The sequence below is a fragment of the Chiloscyllium plagiosum genome, unplaced genomic scaffold (genome assembly GCF_037043375.1).
Source record: "Chiloscyllium plagiosum isolate Xiang-an unplaced genomic scaffold, Cpla_swu_hap1 HiC_scaffold_40, whole genome shotgun sequence".
Taxonomy (NCBI): Eukaryota; Metazoa; Chordata; class Chondrichthyes; order Orectolobiformes; family Hemiscylliidae; genus Chiloscyllium; species Chiloscyllium plagiosum.
In genome coordinates, this window is record NW_028270178.1 from 20,462 (window position 1) to 35,737 (window position 15,276).

At 65.4% G+C, this 15,276-nt stretch overlaps 1 protein-coding gene across 5 annotated transcripts in view; it reads left to right on the forward strand.

Annotated features, from left to right (window-relative positions):
* Positions 1-208: 208 nt before the first annotated feature.
* tmem134 (transmembrane protein 134) overlaps positions 209-15,276 on the forward strand; it is a 108,673-nt gene continuing 93,605 nt past the window's right edge. Inside the window, exons 1-3 of one of the 5 annotated variants that reach the window (XM_087981549.1) lie at positions 209-886; positions 8,401-8,465; positions 12,133-12,225. In XM_087981549.1, coding sequence (XP_087837675.1) covers positions 750-886; positions 8,401-8,465; positions 12,133-12,225 — 295 coding nt within the window. In that variant the 5' untranslated portion in view covers positions 209-749. The remainder of the gene's footprint in view (positions 887-8,400; positions 8,466-12,132; positions 12,226-15,276) is intronic. The other 4 variants (XM_087981548.1, XM_087981545.1, XM_087981546.1 and 1 more) reach the window with 4 other exon arrangements.

A 15,276-nucleotide genomic window follows, 5' to 3' on the forward strand; every position in this document is an offset into this window, starting at 1 on the left:
CATTCGCTGACTCAGCCTCCGGGTCAAAGTTGAGGAGTGTTTTAGATCAAAGTTTGGAGCCCAGGCTTGGGGGGGGGGTCCGATCTGAGCTGGAGGGAGCTGGGAGCCTGCAGGAGAAGGTGTCAGCAGCGTTTCCCAGTGGGGGCTCCAGGCGAGAGACAGGGGTGGGGCGAGGGAGGGGGTGGGGGTGAACACTGTCAGGGGGTGTGGGGGGGGGGGGGGGGGGTGAGGAACGGTCACTCCAACCCACAGCAGCCACTGACAGGGTTTGGTTCCCACTTAGTGAACGCAGACCAGCAGCCAACCACAGCGGGAGGTGGTGTCCCACACAGGGAACAGGCCAGGCCATTCAGCCCACAATGTCATGCCAGACCTTTATCCCACTCTTAAGATCTTTGTTTTGCTACTAACCGAAAAGAGTGAGAGGGAGAGAGAGAGAGAGAGGACCTGGCAGTCTGAGTTACCCAATTGGAGTCACACAGGACAGAGACAGACCCTTCGGCCCACTCAATCGGACCTAGCCCCCTGACGCTGCGAGGGAGGTGACGTCCCATTGAACTGGAGGGGTCTCTGTCACAGGAGAGAGTCAGGCTCCCCCTCCAGCCCCACCCAACGCCAGGGGGGGTCCACAGCAATGAAAGGGTAGTGGCCGTCTCTCAGGCACAGGCCCTCCAGTTTGCGAGTGTCCGGGCAGATTTGGGGGCCAGTCCGAGGCATGGCGGGAGTGGGTCAGGCCTTCAGCATCGACGATGCCTTCGAGCTGGGTCCTGAGGACAAGGAGAGCGTCTGCTCCCACGTGGGCAGGCTGTCGTTCGAGAGGAAGGGCCCCCTGGGGCTGTGTGACTCCAGAGAGCACAGTGGGAGAGAGAGCTCCCTCAGATACCAGGTACCGGCTGGGAGAGGGGGAGGGGGAGAGGGGGACAGGGGGAGAGGGGGAGGGGGAGACGGGGACAGGGGGACAGGTGGACAGGGGGAGAGGGACAGGGGGAGGGGGACAGGGGGAGAGGGACAGGGGGAGGGGGACAGGGGAGAGGGACAGGGGAGAGGGACAGGGGGGAGGGACAGGGGAGAGGGATAGGGGGGAGGGACAGGGGAGAGGGACGGGGGGAGGGACAGGGGGTTAGGGGGACAGGGGGACAGGGGGAGAGGGACAGGGGGGAGGGACAGGGGGAGAGGGACAGGGGGGAGGGACAGGGGGTTAGGGGGACAGGGGGTTAGGGGGACAGGGGGACAGGGGGAGAGGGACAGGGGGGAGAGGGACAGGGGGAGAGGGACAGGGGGAGAGGGACAGGGGGGGAGAGGGACAGGGGGAGAGGGACAGGGAGAGAGGGACAGGGGGAGGGGGGGACAGGGGGGAGAGGGACAGGGGAGGGGGACAGGGGGAGAGGGGGACAGGGGGAGAGGGGACAGGGGGGAGAGGGACAGGGGGAGAGGGACAGGGGAGGGGGACAGGGGGACAGGGGGAGAGGGACAGGGGAGGGGGACAGGGGGGAGGGACAGGGGGTTAGGGGGAGAGGGGGACAGGGGGGAGAGGGACAGGGGGAGAGGGACAGGGGAGAGGGACAGGGGAGGGGGACAGGGGGCCAGGGGGAGAGGGACAGGGGGAGAGGGACAGGGGAGGGGGAGAGGGACAGAGGGAGGGGGACAGGGGTAAAAGGCGGACAGGGGGAGGGGGTAAAAGGGGGACAGGGGGAGAGAGGGATAGGTGGAGAGGGACAGGGGGAGGGGGAGGGGGAGGGGGAGGGGGACAGGGAGAGAGGGACAGGGGGAGGGGGACAGGGGGAGGGGGGAGAGGGGGAGAAGGGGAGGGTGGGAGAGGGGGACAGGGGGAGAGGGACAGAGGCAGAGTGGGACAGGGGGAGGGGGAGAGAGGGGGACAGGGGGAGAGGGACAGGGGAAAGGGGGACAGGGGGAGAGGGACAGGGGGAGAGGGGGACGGGGGAGAGGGGGAGAGGGGGACAGGGAGAGAGAGGGACAGGGGGAGAGGGGGACAGGGGGAGAGGGACACGGGGGAGAGGGACGGGAGAGGGGGGAGAGGGGGACAGGGGGAGAGGGGGACAGGGGGAGAGGGACAGGGGGAGGGGGGAGAGGGGGACAGGGGGAGAGGGGGACAGGGAGAGAGAGGGACGGGGGAGAGGGAGACAGGGGGAGAGGGACACGGGGGAGAGGGACGGGGGAGGGGGGACAGGGGACAGGGGGAGAGGGACACGGGGGAGGGGGACAGGGGGAGAGGGACAAGGGGATAGAGGGACAGGGGGAGGGGGGGACAGGGGGAGAGGGACAGGGGGAGAGGGACAGGGGAGGGGGACAGGGGGAGAGGGACAGGGGGAGAGGGACGGGAGGGGGACAGGGGGGAGGGACAGAGGGAGGGGGACAGGGGGAGAGGGGGACAGGGGGAGGGGGTAAAAGGGGGACAGGGGGAGAGAGGGACAGGTGGAGAGGGACAGGGGGAGGGGGACAGGGGGAGAGGGATGGGGGAGGGGGACAGGGGGAGAGGGACAGGGGGACAGGGGGAGGGGGAGAGAGGGGGACAGGAGAGAGGGACAGGAGAAAGGGGGACAGGGGGAGAGGGACAGGGGGAGAGGAACGGGGGAGAGAGGGGGACAGGGGGAGAGGGACAGGGGGAGAGGCGGACAGGGGGAGGGGGGGAGAGGGGAATGGGGGAGAGGGGGAGGGGGGGAGAGGGGGATGGGGGAGAGGGACAGGGGGAGAGGGGGACAGGGGGAGGGGGAGAGAGGGGGACAGGGGGAGAGGGACAGGGGAAAGGAGGACAGGGGTAGAGGGACAGGGGGAGAGGGGGACAGGGGGCGAGGGACAGGGGGAGAGGTGGACGGGGGGGGAGAGGGGGATGGGGGAGAGGGGGATGGGGGAGAGGGACAGGGGGAGAGGGGGACGGGGGGGAGAGGGGGACGGGGGAGAGTGGGACAGGGGGATGGGGGGAGAGGGACGGGGGAGAGGCGGACAGGGGGAGGGGGAGAGAGTGGGACAGGGGGAGGGGGGGAGAGGGGGACAGGGGGAGAGGGGGACAGGGAGAGAGAGGGACAGCGGGAGAGGGGGACAGGGGGAGAGGGACACGGGGGAGAGGGACGGGGGAGAGGGACGGGGGAGGGGGGAGAGGGGGACAGGGGGAGAGGGGGACGGGGAGAGGGACACGGGACAGGGGGAGAGGGACAGGGGAGAGAGGGACAGGGGGAGAGAGGGATAGGGGGATAGAGGGACAGGGGGAGAGAGGGACGGGGAGAGAGGGACAGGGGGAGAGGGATGGGGGAGAGGGGGACAGGGGGAGAGGGACGGGGGAGAGAGAGACAGGGGGACAGGGGGAGAGAGGGAGAGGGACAGGGGGAGAGGGACAGGGGGACAGGGGGAGAGGGACAGGGGGAGAGAGGGACAAGGGGACAGGGGGAGAGGGACAGGGGGAGAGGGGGACGGGGGAGAGGGGGACGGGGGGGAGAGGGGGACGGGGGAGAGTGGGACAGGGGGATGGGGGGAGAGGGACGGGGGAGAGGCGGACAGGGGGAGGGGGAGAGAGTGGGACAGGGGGAGGGGGGGAGAGGGGGACAGGGGGAGAGGGGGACAGGGAGAGAGAGGGACAGCGGGAGAGGGGGACAGGGGGAGAGGGACACGGGGGAGAGGGACGGGGGAGAGGGACGGGGGAGGGGGGAGAGGGGGACAGGGGGAGAGGGGGACGGGGAGAGGGACACGGGACAGGGGGAGAGGGACAGGGGGAGAGAGGGACAGGGGGAGAGAGGGATAGGGGGATAGAGGGACAGGGGGAGAGAGGGACGGGGAGAGAGGGACAGGGGGAGAGGGATGGGGGAGAGGGGGACAGGGGGAGAGGGACGGGGGAGAGAGAGACAGGGGGACAGGGGGAGAGAGGGAGAGGGACAGGGGGAGAGGGACAGGGGGACAGGGGGAGAGGGACAGGGGGAGAGAGGGACAAGGGGACAGGGGGAGAGGGACAGGGGGAGAGGGGGACGGGGGAGAGGGACAGGGGGATAGGGGGAGAGGGACAGGGGAGAGAGGGACAGGGGGAGAGAGGGGGAGGGGGAGGGACGGAGGGAGAGGGAGGGACGGGTGTTAGGGAGGGACGGGGGAGAGGGACAGGGGAGAGAGGGGGAGAGAGCGTGGGAGGGAGAGAGTGAGAGTGGGAGGGAGAGAGAGTGGGAGAGAGGGAGAGAGAGAGAGGCAGAGAGAGAGAGGCAGAGAGAGGGAGAGAGAGAGAGAGTGGGAGGGAGAGAGAGTGGGAGGGAGGGAGAGAGAGAGGGAGGGAGAGAGAGAGAGGGAGAGAGAGTGGGGGAGAGAGAGAGTGGGAGAGAGGGAGAGGTAGAGAGAGGGAGAGAGAGGGAGAGAGAGAGTGGGAGGGAGAGAGTGGGAGGGAGAGAGGGAGAGAGAGAGAGGGAGAGAGAGAGGGGGAGAGAGAGAGTGGGAGAGAGGGAGAGGTAGAGAGAGGGAGAGAGAGGGAGAGAGAGAGTGGGAGGGAGAGAGAGTGGGAGGGAGGGAGAGAGAGAGGGAGAGAGAGAGAGGGAGAGAGAGTGGGAGGGAGGGAGAGAGAGAGAGGGAGAGAGAGTGGGAGGGAGGGAGAGAGAGAGAGAGGGAGAGAGAGTGGGAGGGAGAGAGGGGGAGGAGGTACTGTTCCTCCTGGAGATGGTGTGAGCGTTGGGGCTCTGTCTCAGTGGGGGGTGGACGACTGAGGGGGACGTTCACTTTCAGTCAGGGAGAACGTGGAAAGTCATCAGGGACAGGGGGAAGGTGGGATTCCCAACACATTCGGAAGGGGAAGAGAGGGAGGGGGAGGGAGGCAGACAGGGGGAGTGAGGAAGAAGGAGAGAGAGAGAGAGAGACATGGACGGAGAGAGAGAGAGAGAGATGGACATGAGGGGCAGAGAGAGAGAGAGAGAGATGGACGGGGAGAGAGAGAGAGAGATGGACATGAGGGGCAGAGAGAGAGAGAGATGGACGGGGAGAGAGAGAGAGATGGACGGGGAGAGAGAGAGAGAGATGGACATGAGGGGCAGAGAGAGAGAGAGATGGACGGGGAGAGAGAGAGAGATGGACGGGGAGAGAGAGAGAGAGATGGACATGAGGGGCAGAGAGAGAGAGAGAGAGAGATGGACATGAGGGGCAGAGAGAGAGAGAGAGATGGACGGGGAGAGAGAGAGAGAGAGATGGACATGAGGGGCAGAGAGAGAGAGATGGACGGGGAGAGAGAGAGAGAGATGGACGGGGAGAGAGAGAGAGAGAGATGGACAGAGAGAGAGAGATGGACGGGGAGAGAGAGAGAGAGAGAGATGGACGGGGGGAGAGAGAGAGAGAGAGAGAGATGGACAGGGAGAGAGAGAGAGACATGGACGGGGAGAGAGAGAGATGGACGGGGAGAGAGAGAGAGAGAGAGAGATGGACGGGGAGAGAGAGAGAGAGATGGACGGGGAGAGAGAGAGAGAGAGAGATGGACGGGGAGAGAGAGAGAGAGAGAGAGATGGACGGGGAGAGAGAGAGAGAGACATGGACGGGGAGAGGGAGAGAGAGAGATGGACGGGGAGAGAGAGAGAGAGATGGACGGGGAGAGAGAGAGAGAGATGGACATGAGGGGCAGAGAGAGAGAGAGAGATGGACATGAGGGGCAGAGAGAGAGAGAGAGATGGACGGGGAGAGAGAGAGAGAGATGGACATGAGGGGCAGAGAGAGAGAGAGAGAGATGGACGGGGAGAGAGAGAGAGAGAGATGGACGGAGAGAGAGAGAGAGATGGACATGAGGGGCAGAGAGAGAGAGAGAGATGGACATGAGGGGCAGAGAGAGAGAGAGAGAGACACATGGACGGGGAGAGAGAGAGAGAGAGATGGACGGAGAGAGAGAGAGAGAGAGAGAGAGAGAGATGGACATGAGGGGCAGAGAGAGAGAGAGAGAGATGGACGGGGAGAGAGAGAGAGAGAGATGGACGGGGAGAGAGAGAGAGAGAGAGATGGACGGAGAGAGAGAGAGAGAGAGAGAGATGGACGGAGAGAGAGAGAGAGAGAAATGGACGGGGAGAGAGAGAGAGAGAGATGGACGGGGAGAGAGAGAGAGAGAGATGGACATGAGGGGCAGAGAGAGAGAGAGAGATGGACGGGGAGAGAGAGAGAGAGATGGACGGGGAGAGAGAGAGAGAGAGAGAGATGGACATGAGGGGCAGAGAGAGAGAGAGAGATGGACGGGGAGAGAGAGAGAGAGATGGACGGGGAGAGAGAGAGAGAGAGAGAGATGGACAGAGAGAGAGAGATGGACGGGGAGAGAGAGAGAGAGAGAGATGGACGGGGAGAGAGAGAGAGAGAGAGATGGACGGGGAGAGAGAGAGAGAGAGAGATGGACGGGGAGAGAGAGAGAGAGAGAGAGAGATGGACGGGGAGAGAGAGAGAGAGAGAGAGATGGACGGGGAGAGAGAGAGAGAGAGAGATGGACGGAGAGAGAGAGAGAGACATGGACGGGGAGAGAGAGAGAGAGAGAGAGATGGACAGAGAGAGAGAGATGGACGGGGAGAGAGAGAGAGAGAGATGGACGGGGAGAGAGAGAGAGAGAGAGAGATGGACGGGGAGAGAGAGAGAGAGAGAGAGAGATGGACGGGGAGAGAGAGAGAGAGAGAGATGGACGGGGAGAGAGAGAGAGAGAGATGGACGGGGAGAGAGAGAGAGAGAGAGAGAGATGGACGGGGAGAGAGAGAGATGGATGGGGAGAGAGAGAGAGAGAGAGATGGACGGGGAGAGAGAGAGAGAGAGAGATGGACGGGGAGAGAGAGAGAGAGAGAGAGATGGACGGGGAGAGAGAGAGATGGACGGGGAGAGAGAGAGAGAGAGATGGACGGGGAGAGAGAGAGAGAGAGAGATGGACGGGGAGAGAGAGAGAGAGATGGACGGGGAGAGAGAGAGAGAGATGGACGGGGAGAGAGAGAGAGAGAGATGGACGGGGAGAGAGAGAGAGAGAGATGGACGGGGAGAGAGAGAGAGAGAGATGGACGGGGAGAGAGAGAGAGAGATGGACGGGGAGAGAGAGAGAGAGATGGACGGGGAGAGAGAGAGAGAGATGGACGGAGAGAGAGAGAGAGAGATGGACGGGGAGAGAGAGAGAGAGATGGACGGGGAGAGAGAGAGAGAGAGAGATGGACGGGGAGAGAGAGAGAGAGAGAGAGATGGACAGAGAGAGAGAGAGAGAGAGAGAGATGGACGGGGAGAGAGAGAGAGAGAGAGATGGACGGGGAGAGAGAGAGAGAGAGAGAGAGAGAGATGGACGGAGAGAGAGAGAGAGAGAGATGGACAGGGAGAGAGAGAGAGACACATGGACGGGGAGGGAGAGAGAGAGAGATGGACGGAGAGAGAGAGAGAGAGAGAGATGGACATGAGGGGCAGAGAGAGAGAGAGAGATGGACGGGGAGAGAGAGAGAGAGAGAGAGAGATGGACGGAGAGAGAGAGAGAGAGAGAGATGGACGGAGAGAGAGAGAGAGAGAGATGGACGGGGAGAGAGAGAGAGAGATGGACGGGGGGAGAGAGAGAGAGATGGACGGGGAGAGAGAGAGAGAGAGACATGGACATGAGGGGGAGAAAGAGAGAGAGAGAGAGATGGGATAGAGTGACAGAGAGCAAGAGAGATGTTAACAGGGAGGGTCAGAGATATTGACAATCAGAGAGAGGGAGAGACCTTGACTGGGATAGAGAGACAGTGACGGGGGATAGACAAACAAAAAGATTAACAGGGAGAGTGTGACAGAGGGAGAGAGTGTGGGAGATAGTGACAGGAGAGAGACAGAGAAACTTGGGTGGGGGGGAGTTGAGAGAGAGACAGAGAGAGGGAGAGTGGGAGTGACTTGTAAAGATGCAGAGAGAGATGAACAGGGAAAGTCTGTGAGGGAGAGAGTATAATATGGATAGTGCTGGAGAGAGAGGTAAACACCAGGCTGGGGAAGGGGCTGAATGGCCTCGTGCTGTTCCCCCTGTGGGACAGGCTGGGGAAGGGGCTGAATGGCCTCCTGCTGTTCCCCTGTGGGACAGGCTGGGGAAGGGGCTGAATGGCCTCCTGCTGTTCCCCTGTGGGACAGGCTGGGGAAGGGGCTGAATGGCCTCGTGCTGTCCCCCCTGTGGGACAGGCTGGGGAAGGGGCTGAATGGCCTCGTGCTGTTCCCCCTGAACTCTGTGTGAGGGAGACACAGGGAGGGCTCCCAGGGGAGAGGCTGTGGGGTTGGGCAGGGTCTGTCGGTCTCTGTGTCCTTAACCCCCCCCCCCCCCACCACCACACCCCAAGGTCTCCCCCACCCCCACACCCCCCCGGTCTCCCCCACCCCCCCCTCGGATCTCCCCCCCCCAACACCCCCCGGTCTCCCCCACCCCCCCAGCTCGGTCCACCCTCCCACTCTCTCCGATGTGGCCTCTTCCAGAATTTGGACAATGAAGATGTTGTGGACGAAAGGCAGACTCCCATTGGCTCAGCATTCAAACTCGGGTCAGTATCTGACCCCCGACCCCTACAGGGAGGGTCAGTGAGGGGGTCGAAGGGGAGAGGGAGGGTCAGTGAGGGGGTCAGAGGAGAAAGGGAGGGTCAGTGAGGGGGTCAGGGGGGAGAGGGAGGGTCAGTGAGGGGGTCAGGGGGGAGAGGGAGGGTCAGTGAGGGGGTCAGGGGAGAGGGACGCTCAGTGAGGGGGTCAGGGGGAGAGGGAGGGTCAGTGAGGGGGTCAGGGGAGAGGGACGGCCAGTGAGAGGGTGGGAGGGGAGAGGGAGGGTCAGTGAGGGGGTCAGGGGGGAGAGGGAGGGTCAGTGATGGGGTCAGGGGGGAGAGGGAGGGTCAGTGAGGGGGTGGAAGGGGAGAAGGAGGGTCAGTGAGGGGGTCGGAGGGGAGAGGGAGGGTCAGTGAGGGGGTCAGGGGGAGAGGGAGGTTCAGTGAGGGGGTCAGGGGAGAGGGACGGCCAGTGAGAGGGTGGGAGGGGAGAGGGAGGGTCAGTGAGGGGGTCAGGGGGGAGAGGGAGGGTCAGTGAGGGGGTCAGGGGGGAGAGGGAGGGTCAGTGAGGGGGTCAGAGGGGAGAGGGAGGGTCAGTGAGGGAGTCGGGGGGAGAGGGAGGGTCCGTGAGGGGGTCAGAGGGGAGAGGGAGGGTCAGTGAGGGGGTCAGAGGAGAGAGGGAGGGTCAGTGAGGGGGTCAGGGGGGAGAGGGAGGGTCAGTGAGGGGGTCAGGGGGGAGAGGGAGGGTCAGTGAGGGGGTCAGAGGGGAGAGGGAGGGTCAGTGAGGGGGTCTGGGGGGAGAGGGAGGGTCAGTGAGGGGGTCAGAGGGGAGAGGGAGGGTCAGTGAGAGGGTCAGAGGAGAGAGGGAGGGTCAGTGAGGGGGTCAGTGAGGGGGTCAGGGGGGAGAGGGAGGGTCAGTGAGGGGGTCAGGGAGGAGAGGGATGGTCAGTGAGGGGGTCAGGGGAGAGGGACGGCCAGTGAGAGGGTGGGAGGGGAGAGGGAGGGTCAGTGAGGGGGTCAGGGGGGAGAGGGAGGGTCAGTGAGGGGGTCGGAGGGGAGAGGGTGGGTCAGTGAGGGGGTCAGGGGAGAGGGACGCTCAGTGAGGGGGTCAGGGGGAGAGGGAGGGTCAGTGAGGGGGTCAGGGGAGATGGACGGCCAGTGAGAGGGTGGGAGGGGAGAGGGAGGGTCAGTGAGGGAGTCAGGGGGGAGAGGGAGGGTCAGTGATGGGGTCAGGGGGGAGAGGGAGGGTCAGTGAGGGGGTGGGAGGGGAGAGGGAGGGTCAGTGAGGGGGTCAGGGGGGAGAGGGGGGTCAGTGAGGGGGGCAGGGGAGAGGGACGGCCAGTGAGAGGGTGGGAGGGGAGAGGGAGGGTCAGTGAGGGGGTCAGGGGGGAGAGGCAGGGTCAGTGAGGGGGTCAGGGGGGAGAGGGAGGGTCAGTGAGGGGGTCAGAGAGGAGAGGGAGGGTCAGTGAGGGGGTCAGGGGGGAGAGGGAGGGTCAGTGAGGGGGTCAGAGGGGAGAGGGAGGGTCAGTGAGGGGGTCAGAGGAGAGAGGGAGGGTCAGTGAGGGGGTCAGGGGGGAGAGGGAGGGTCAGTGAGGGGGTCAGGGGGGAGAGGGAGGGTCAGTGAGGGGGTCAGGGGAGAGGGACGGCCAGTGAGAGGGTGGGAGGGGAGAGGGAGGGTCAGTGAGGGGGTCAGGGGGGAGAGGGAGGGTCAGTGAGGGGGTCTGGGGGGAGAGGGAGGGTCAGTGAGGGGGTCAGAGGAGAGAGGGAGGGTCAGTGAGGGGGTCGGGGGGAGAGGGAGGGTCAGTGAGGGGGTCAGAGGGGTGAGGGAGGGTCAGTGAGGGGGTCAGAGGGGTGAGGGAGGGTCGGTGAGGGGGTCAGAGGGGTGAGGGAGGGTCAGTGAGGGGGTCAGAGGGGTGAGGAGGGTCAGTGAGGGGGTCAGAGGGGTGCGGGAGGGTCAGTGAGGGGATCAGAGGGGAGAGGGAGGGTCAGTGAGGGGGTCGGGGGGAGAGGGAGGGTCAGTGAGGGGGTCAGAGGGGTGAGGGAGGGTCAGTGAGGGGGTCAGAGGGGTGTGGGAGGGTCAGTGAGGGGGTCAGAGGGGAGAGGGAGGGTCAGTGAGGGGGTCAGAGGCGAGAGGGAGGGTCAGTGAGGGGGTCAGGGGGGAGAGGGAGGGTCAGTGAGGGGGTCAGGGGGGAGAGGGAGGGTCAGTGAGGGGGTCAGGGGTGAGGGACGGCCAGTGAGAGGGTGGGAGGGGAGAGGGAGGGTCAGTGAGGGGGTCAGGGGGGAGAGGGAGGGTCAGTGAGGGGGTCGGGGGGAGAGGGAGGGTCAGTGAGGGGGTCAGAGGAGAGAGGGAGGGTCAGTGAGGGGGTCGGGGGGAGAGGGAGGGTCAGTGAGGGGGTCAGAGGGGTGAGGGAGGGTCAGTGAGGGGGTCAGAGGGGTGAGGAGGGTCAGTGAGGGGGTCAGAGGGGTGCGGGAGGGTCAGTGAGGGGATCAGAGGGGAGAGGGAGGGTCAGTGAGGGGGTCGGGGGGAGAGGGAGGGTCAGTGAGGGGGTCAGAGGGGTGAGGGAGGGTCAGTGAGGGGGTCAGAGGGGTGTGGGAGGGTCAGTGAGGGGGTCAGAGGGGTGAGGGAGGGTCAGTGAGGGGGTCAGAGGGGTGAGGAGGGTCAGTGAGGGGGTCAGAGGGGTGCGGGAGGGTCAGTGAGGGGATCAGAGGGGTGAGGGAGAGTCAGTGAGGGGGTCAGTGGGGAGAGGGAGGGTCAGTGAGGGGGTCAGAGGAGAGAGGGAGGGTCAGTGAGGGGGTCAGTGAGGGAGAGTCAGTGAGGGGGTCAGTGGGGAGAGGGAGGGTCAGTGAGGGGGTCAGAGGGGTGAGGGAGGGTCGGTGAGGGGGTCAGAGGGGTGAGGGAGGGTCGGTGAGGGGGTCAGAGGGGTGAGGGAGGGTCGGTGAGGGGGTCAGAGGGGTGAGGGAGGGTCAGTGAGGGGGTCAGAGGGGTGAGGGAGGGTCGGTGAGGGGGTCAGAGGGGTGAGGGAGGGTCGGTGAGGGGGTCAGAGGGGTGAGGGAGGGTCGGTGAGGGGGTCAGAGGGGTGAGGGAGGGTCGGTGAGGGGGTCAGAGGGGTGAGGGACGGTCGTGAGGGGGTCAGAGGGGTGAGGGAGGGTCAGTGAGGGGGTCAGAGGTGTGAGGGAGGGTCGGTGAGGGGGTCAGAGGTGTGAGGGAGGGTCGGTGTGGGGGTCAGAGGGGTGAGGGAGGGTCGGTGAGGGGGTCAGAGGGGTGAGGGAGGGTCGGTGAGGGGGTCAGGGGGGTGAGGGAGGGTCGGTGAGGGGGTCAGAGGGGTGAGGGAGGGTCGGTGAGGGGGTCAGAGGGGTGAGGGAGGGTCGGTGAGGGGGTCAGAGGGGTGAGGGAGGGTCAGTGAGGGGGTCAGAGGGTTGAGGGAGGGTCGGTGTGGGGGTCAGAGGGGTGAGGGAGGGTCGGTGGGGGGGTCAGAGGGGTGAGGGAGGGTCGGTGAGGGGGTCAGGGGGGTGAGGGAGGGTCGGTGAGGGGGTCAGAGGGGTGAGGGAGGGTCGGTGAGGGGGTCAGAGGGGTGAGGGAGGGTCGTGAGGGGGTCAGAGGGGTGAGGGAGGGTCAGTGAGGGGTGTGGGGGTGGTGTTGAATGTTAATGACCTCCCCCACTTGCGCCCCCTGCAGGTCGGACCTTGGCCGTGTATCCACGGAGACGTCGCGATGGTCCTTCAGTAACATCAGTAACACCACCCAGCAATCATACCGGCACTGCCTCAGGTCAGAGGGCAGAGGGCGGAGCGCCCTCACAACCCCCATCCCGCACCCCACCCTCCCTAACCTCATCCCTCCATCCCCACCCTCGGGGATGGGACACCCCCACCCGGCACCCCTCAGCCCCATCCCCACCCATAGGCTCCAGGACACCCCTACACCACACCCCTAACCCCAGGCTCTGCGACCCAATGACCCTGCCTCAGTCACCCTGTTTGCTGGCTCTGTGACCCCCAACAGCCATCTCAGTGACCCCTGACCCACAGCGCAATGACCCCTTGCCCATGATCAGTGAACCCTGACCCCCCAGCACAGTGACCTCTGACCCACAGCACAGTGACCCCTAACCCACAGCGCAGTGACCCCTTACCCATGATCAGTGACCCCTGACCCCCAGCGCAGTGACCCCTGACCCCAGCACAGTGACCCCTTTACCCATAGCTCAGTGACCCTTGACCCATAGCGCAGTGACCCCGACCCATGGCTCAGTGACCCCTGACCACCCAGTGTAGTGACCCCTTACCCATGACTCAGTGAACCCTGACCCACAGCGCAGTGACCCCTTACCCATGACGCAGTGACCCCTCACCTATGGCTCAGTGACCCCCAACCCACAGCGCAGTGACCCTTGACCTTCAGCACAGCGACCCCTTACCCACGACGCAGTGACCCCTCACCCATGGCTCAGTGACCCAGACTCACAGCACAGTGACCTCTGACCCCCAGCACAGTGACCTCCCAACCATGGCTCAGTGACCCCTGACCCCCATTTCAGTGACCCTTCAACCCGACCCTGAACACCCTCCCCACCCACCTCGTGTCTGTGAGTCCTGGGACTGCAGCCCCTACCAGCCCAGTCCACCACCCTCCCCCACGCGCACCCCCCCCCAAACATTCCGCACCCCACCATTGCTCCCGTTGCCGTACCGATCTGGTGTTGCTGCACCCTGATCCGCGACCCCCCCCTTGCCCCTCCCTCTGCCTCACTCCTCCCCGCTCCTGACCCCAGTGCGCCGGGTGCGTTTGCACGGAGTGGGTTTGCGCAGGGTGGGTTTGCGTGGGGGTTGGGATTGCGAGGGGTGTGGGGTTGGGGGTGGGATTGCACGGGGTGTGGGGTTGGGGGTTTGGATTGCGTGGGGTGTGGGGTTGGGGGTGGGATTGCGTGGGGTGTGGGTTGGGGGTGGGATTGCGCGGGGTGTGGGGTTGGGGGTGGGATTGCGTGGGGTGTGGGTTGGGGGTGGGATTGCGTGAGGTGTGGGGTTGGGGGTGGGATTGCGCGGGGTGTGGGTTGGGGGTGGGATTGCACGGGGTGTGGGGTTCGGGGTGGGTTTGCACGGGGTGTGGGGTTGGGGGTTTGGATTGCGTGGTGTGTGGGGTTGGGGGTGGGATTGCGTGGGGTGTGGGGTTGAGGGTGCATTTGCGCGGGGTGTGGGGTTGGGGGTGGGTTTGTGTGGGGTGTGGGGTTGGGGGTGGGTTTGTGCGGGGTGTGGGGTTGGGGGTGGGATTGTGTGGGGTGTGGGGTTGGGGGTGGGTTTGTGCGGGGTGTGGGGTTGAGGGTGGGATTGTGTGGGGTGTGGGGTTCGGGGTGGGTTTGCACGGGGTGTGGGGTTGGGGGTGGGTTTGTGTGGGGTGTGGGGTTGGGGGTGGTTTGCGCGGGGTGTGGGGTTGGGGGTGGGTTTGCACGGGGTGTGGGGTTGGGGGTGGGATTGCGCGGGGTGTGGGGTTGGGGGTGGGTTTGAGTGGGGTGTGGGGTTGAGGGTGGGATTGCACGGGGTGTGGGGTTGAGGGTGGGATTGCACGGGGTGTGGGGTTGGGGGTGGGTTTGTGTGGGGTTGGGGGTGGGTTTGTGCGGGGTGTGGGGTTGAGGGTGGGATTGCACGGGGTGTGGGGTTGGGGGTGGGTTTGTGTGGGGTTGGGGGTGGGTTTGTGCGGGGTGTGGGGTTGGGGGTGGGTTTGCGGGGGGTGTGGGGTTGAGGGTGCGTTTGCGGGGGGTGTGGGGTTGTGGGTGGGTTTGCGGGGGGTGTGGGCTTGGGGGTGGGATTGTGCGGGGTGTGGGGTTCGGGGTGGGTTTGCGGGGGGTGTGGGGTTGAGGGTGTGTTTGTGCGGGGTGTGGGGTTGGGGGTGGGATTGCACGGCGTGTGGGGTTGGGGGTGGGATTGCGCGGGATGTGGGGTTGGGGGTGGGTTTGCGTGGGGTGTGGGGTTGGGGATGGGATTGCGGGGGGTTTGGGGTTGAGGGTGGGTTTGTGTGGGGTGTGGGGTTGGGGGTGGGATTGTGCGGGGTGTGGGGTTGGGGGTGGGATTGTGTGGGGTGTGGGGTTGGGGGTGGGATTGTGCGGGGTGTGGGGTTGGGGGTGGGTTTGTGTGGGGTTGGGGGTGGGTTTGTGTGGGGTGTGGGGTTGGGGGTGGGATTGTGCGGGGTGTGGGGTTGGGGGTGGGATTGTGTGGGGTGTGGGGTTGGGGGTGGGTTTGTGTGGGGTGTGGGGTTGGGGGTGGGTTTGTGTGGGGTGTGGGGTTGAGGGTGGGTTTGCGCGGGGTGTGGGGTTGGGGGTGGGTTTGCGCAGGGTGTGGGGTTGGGGGTGGGATTCTGTGGGGTGTGGGGTTGGGGGTGGGATTGTGCAGGGTGTGGGGTTGAGGGTGGGATTGCGTGGAGTGTGGGGTTGGGGGTGGGTTTGCGCAGGGTGTGGGGTTGGGGGTGGGATTGTGTGGTGTGTGGGGTTGGGGGTGGGATTGCGCAGGGTGTGGGGTTGAGGGTGGGTTTGTGTGGGGTGTGGGGTTGAGGGTGGGATTGTGCGGGGTGTGGGGTTGGGGGTGGGATTGTGCGGGGAGTGGGGTTGGGGGTGGGTTAGTATGGGGTGTGGGGTTGAGGGTGGGATTGTGCGGGGTGTGGGGTTGGGGGTGGGATTGTGCGGGGAGTGGGGTTGGGGGTGGGTTAGTATGGGGTGTGGGGTTGAGGGTGGGTTAGTGTGGGGTGTGAGGTTGGGGGTGGGTTTGTGTGGGGTGTGGGGTTGGGGGTGGGTTTGCGTGGGGTGTGGGGTTGGGGGTGGGTTTGTGTGGG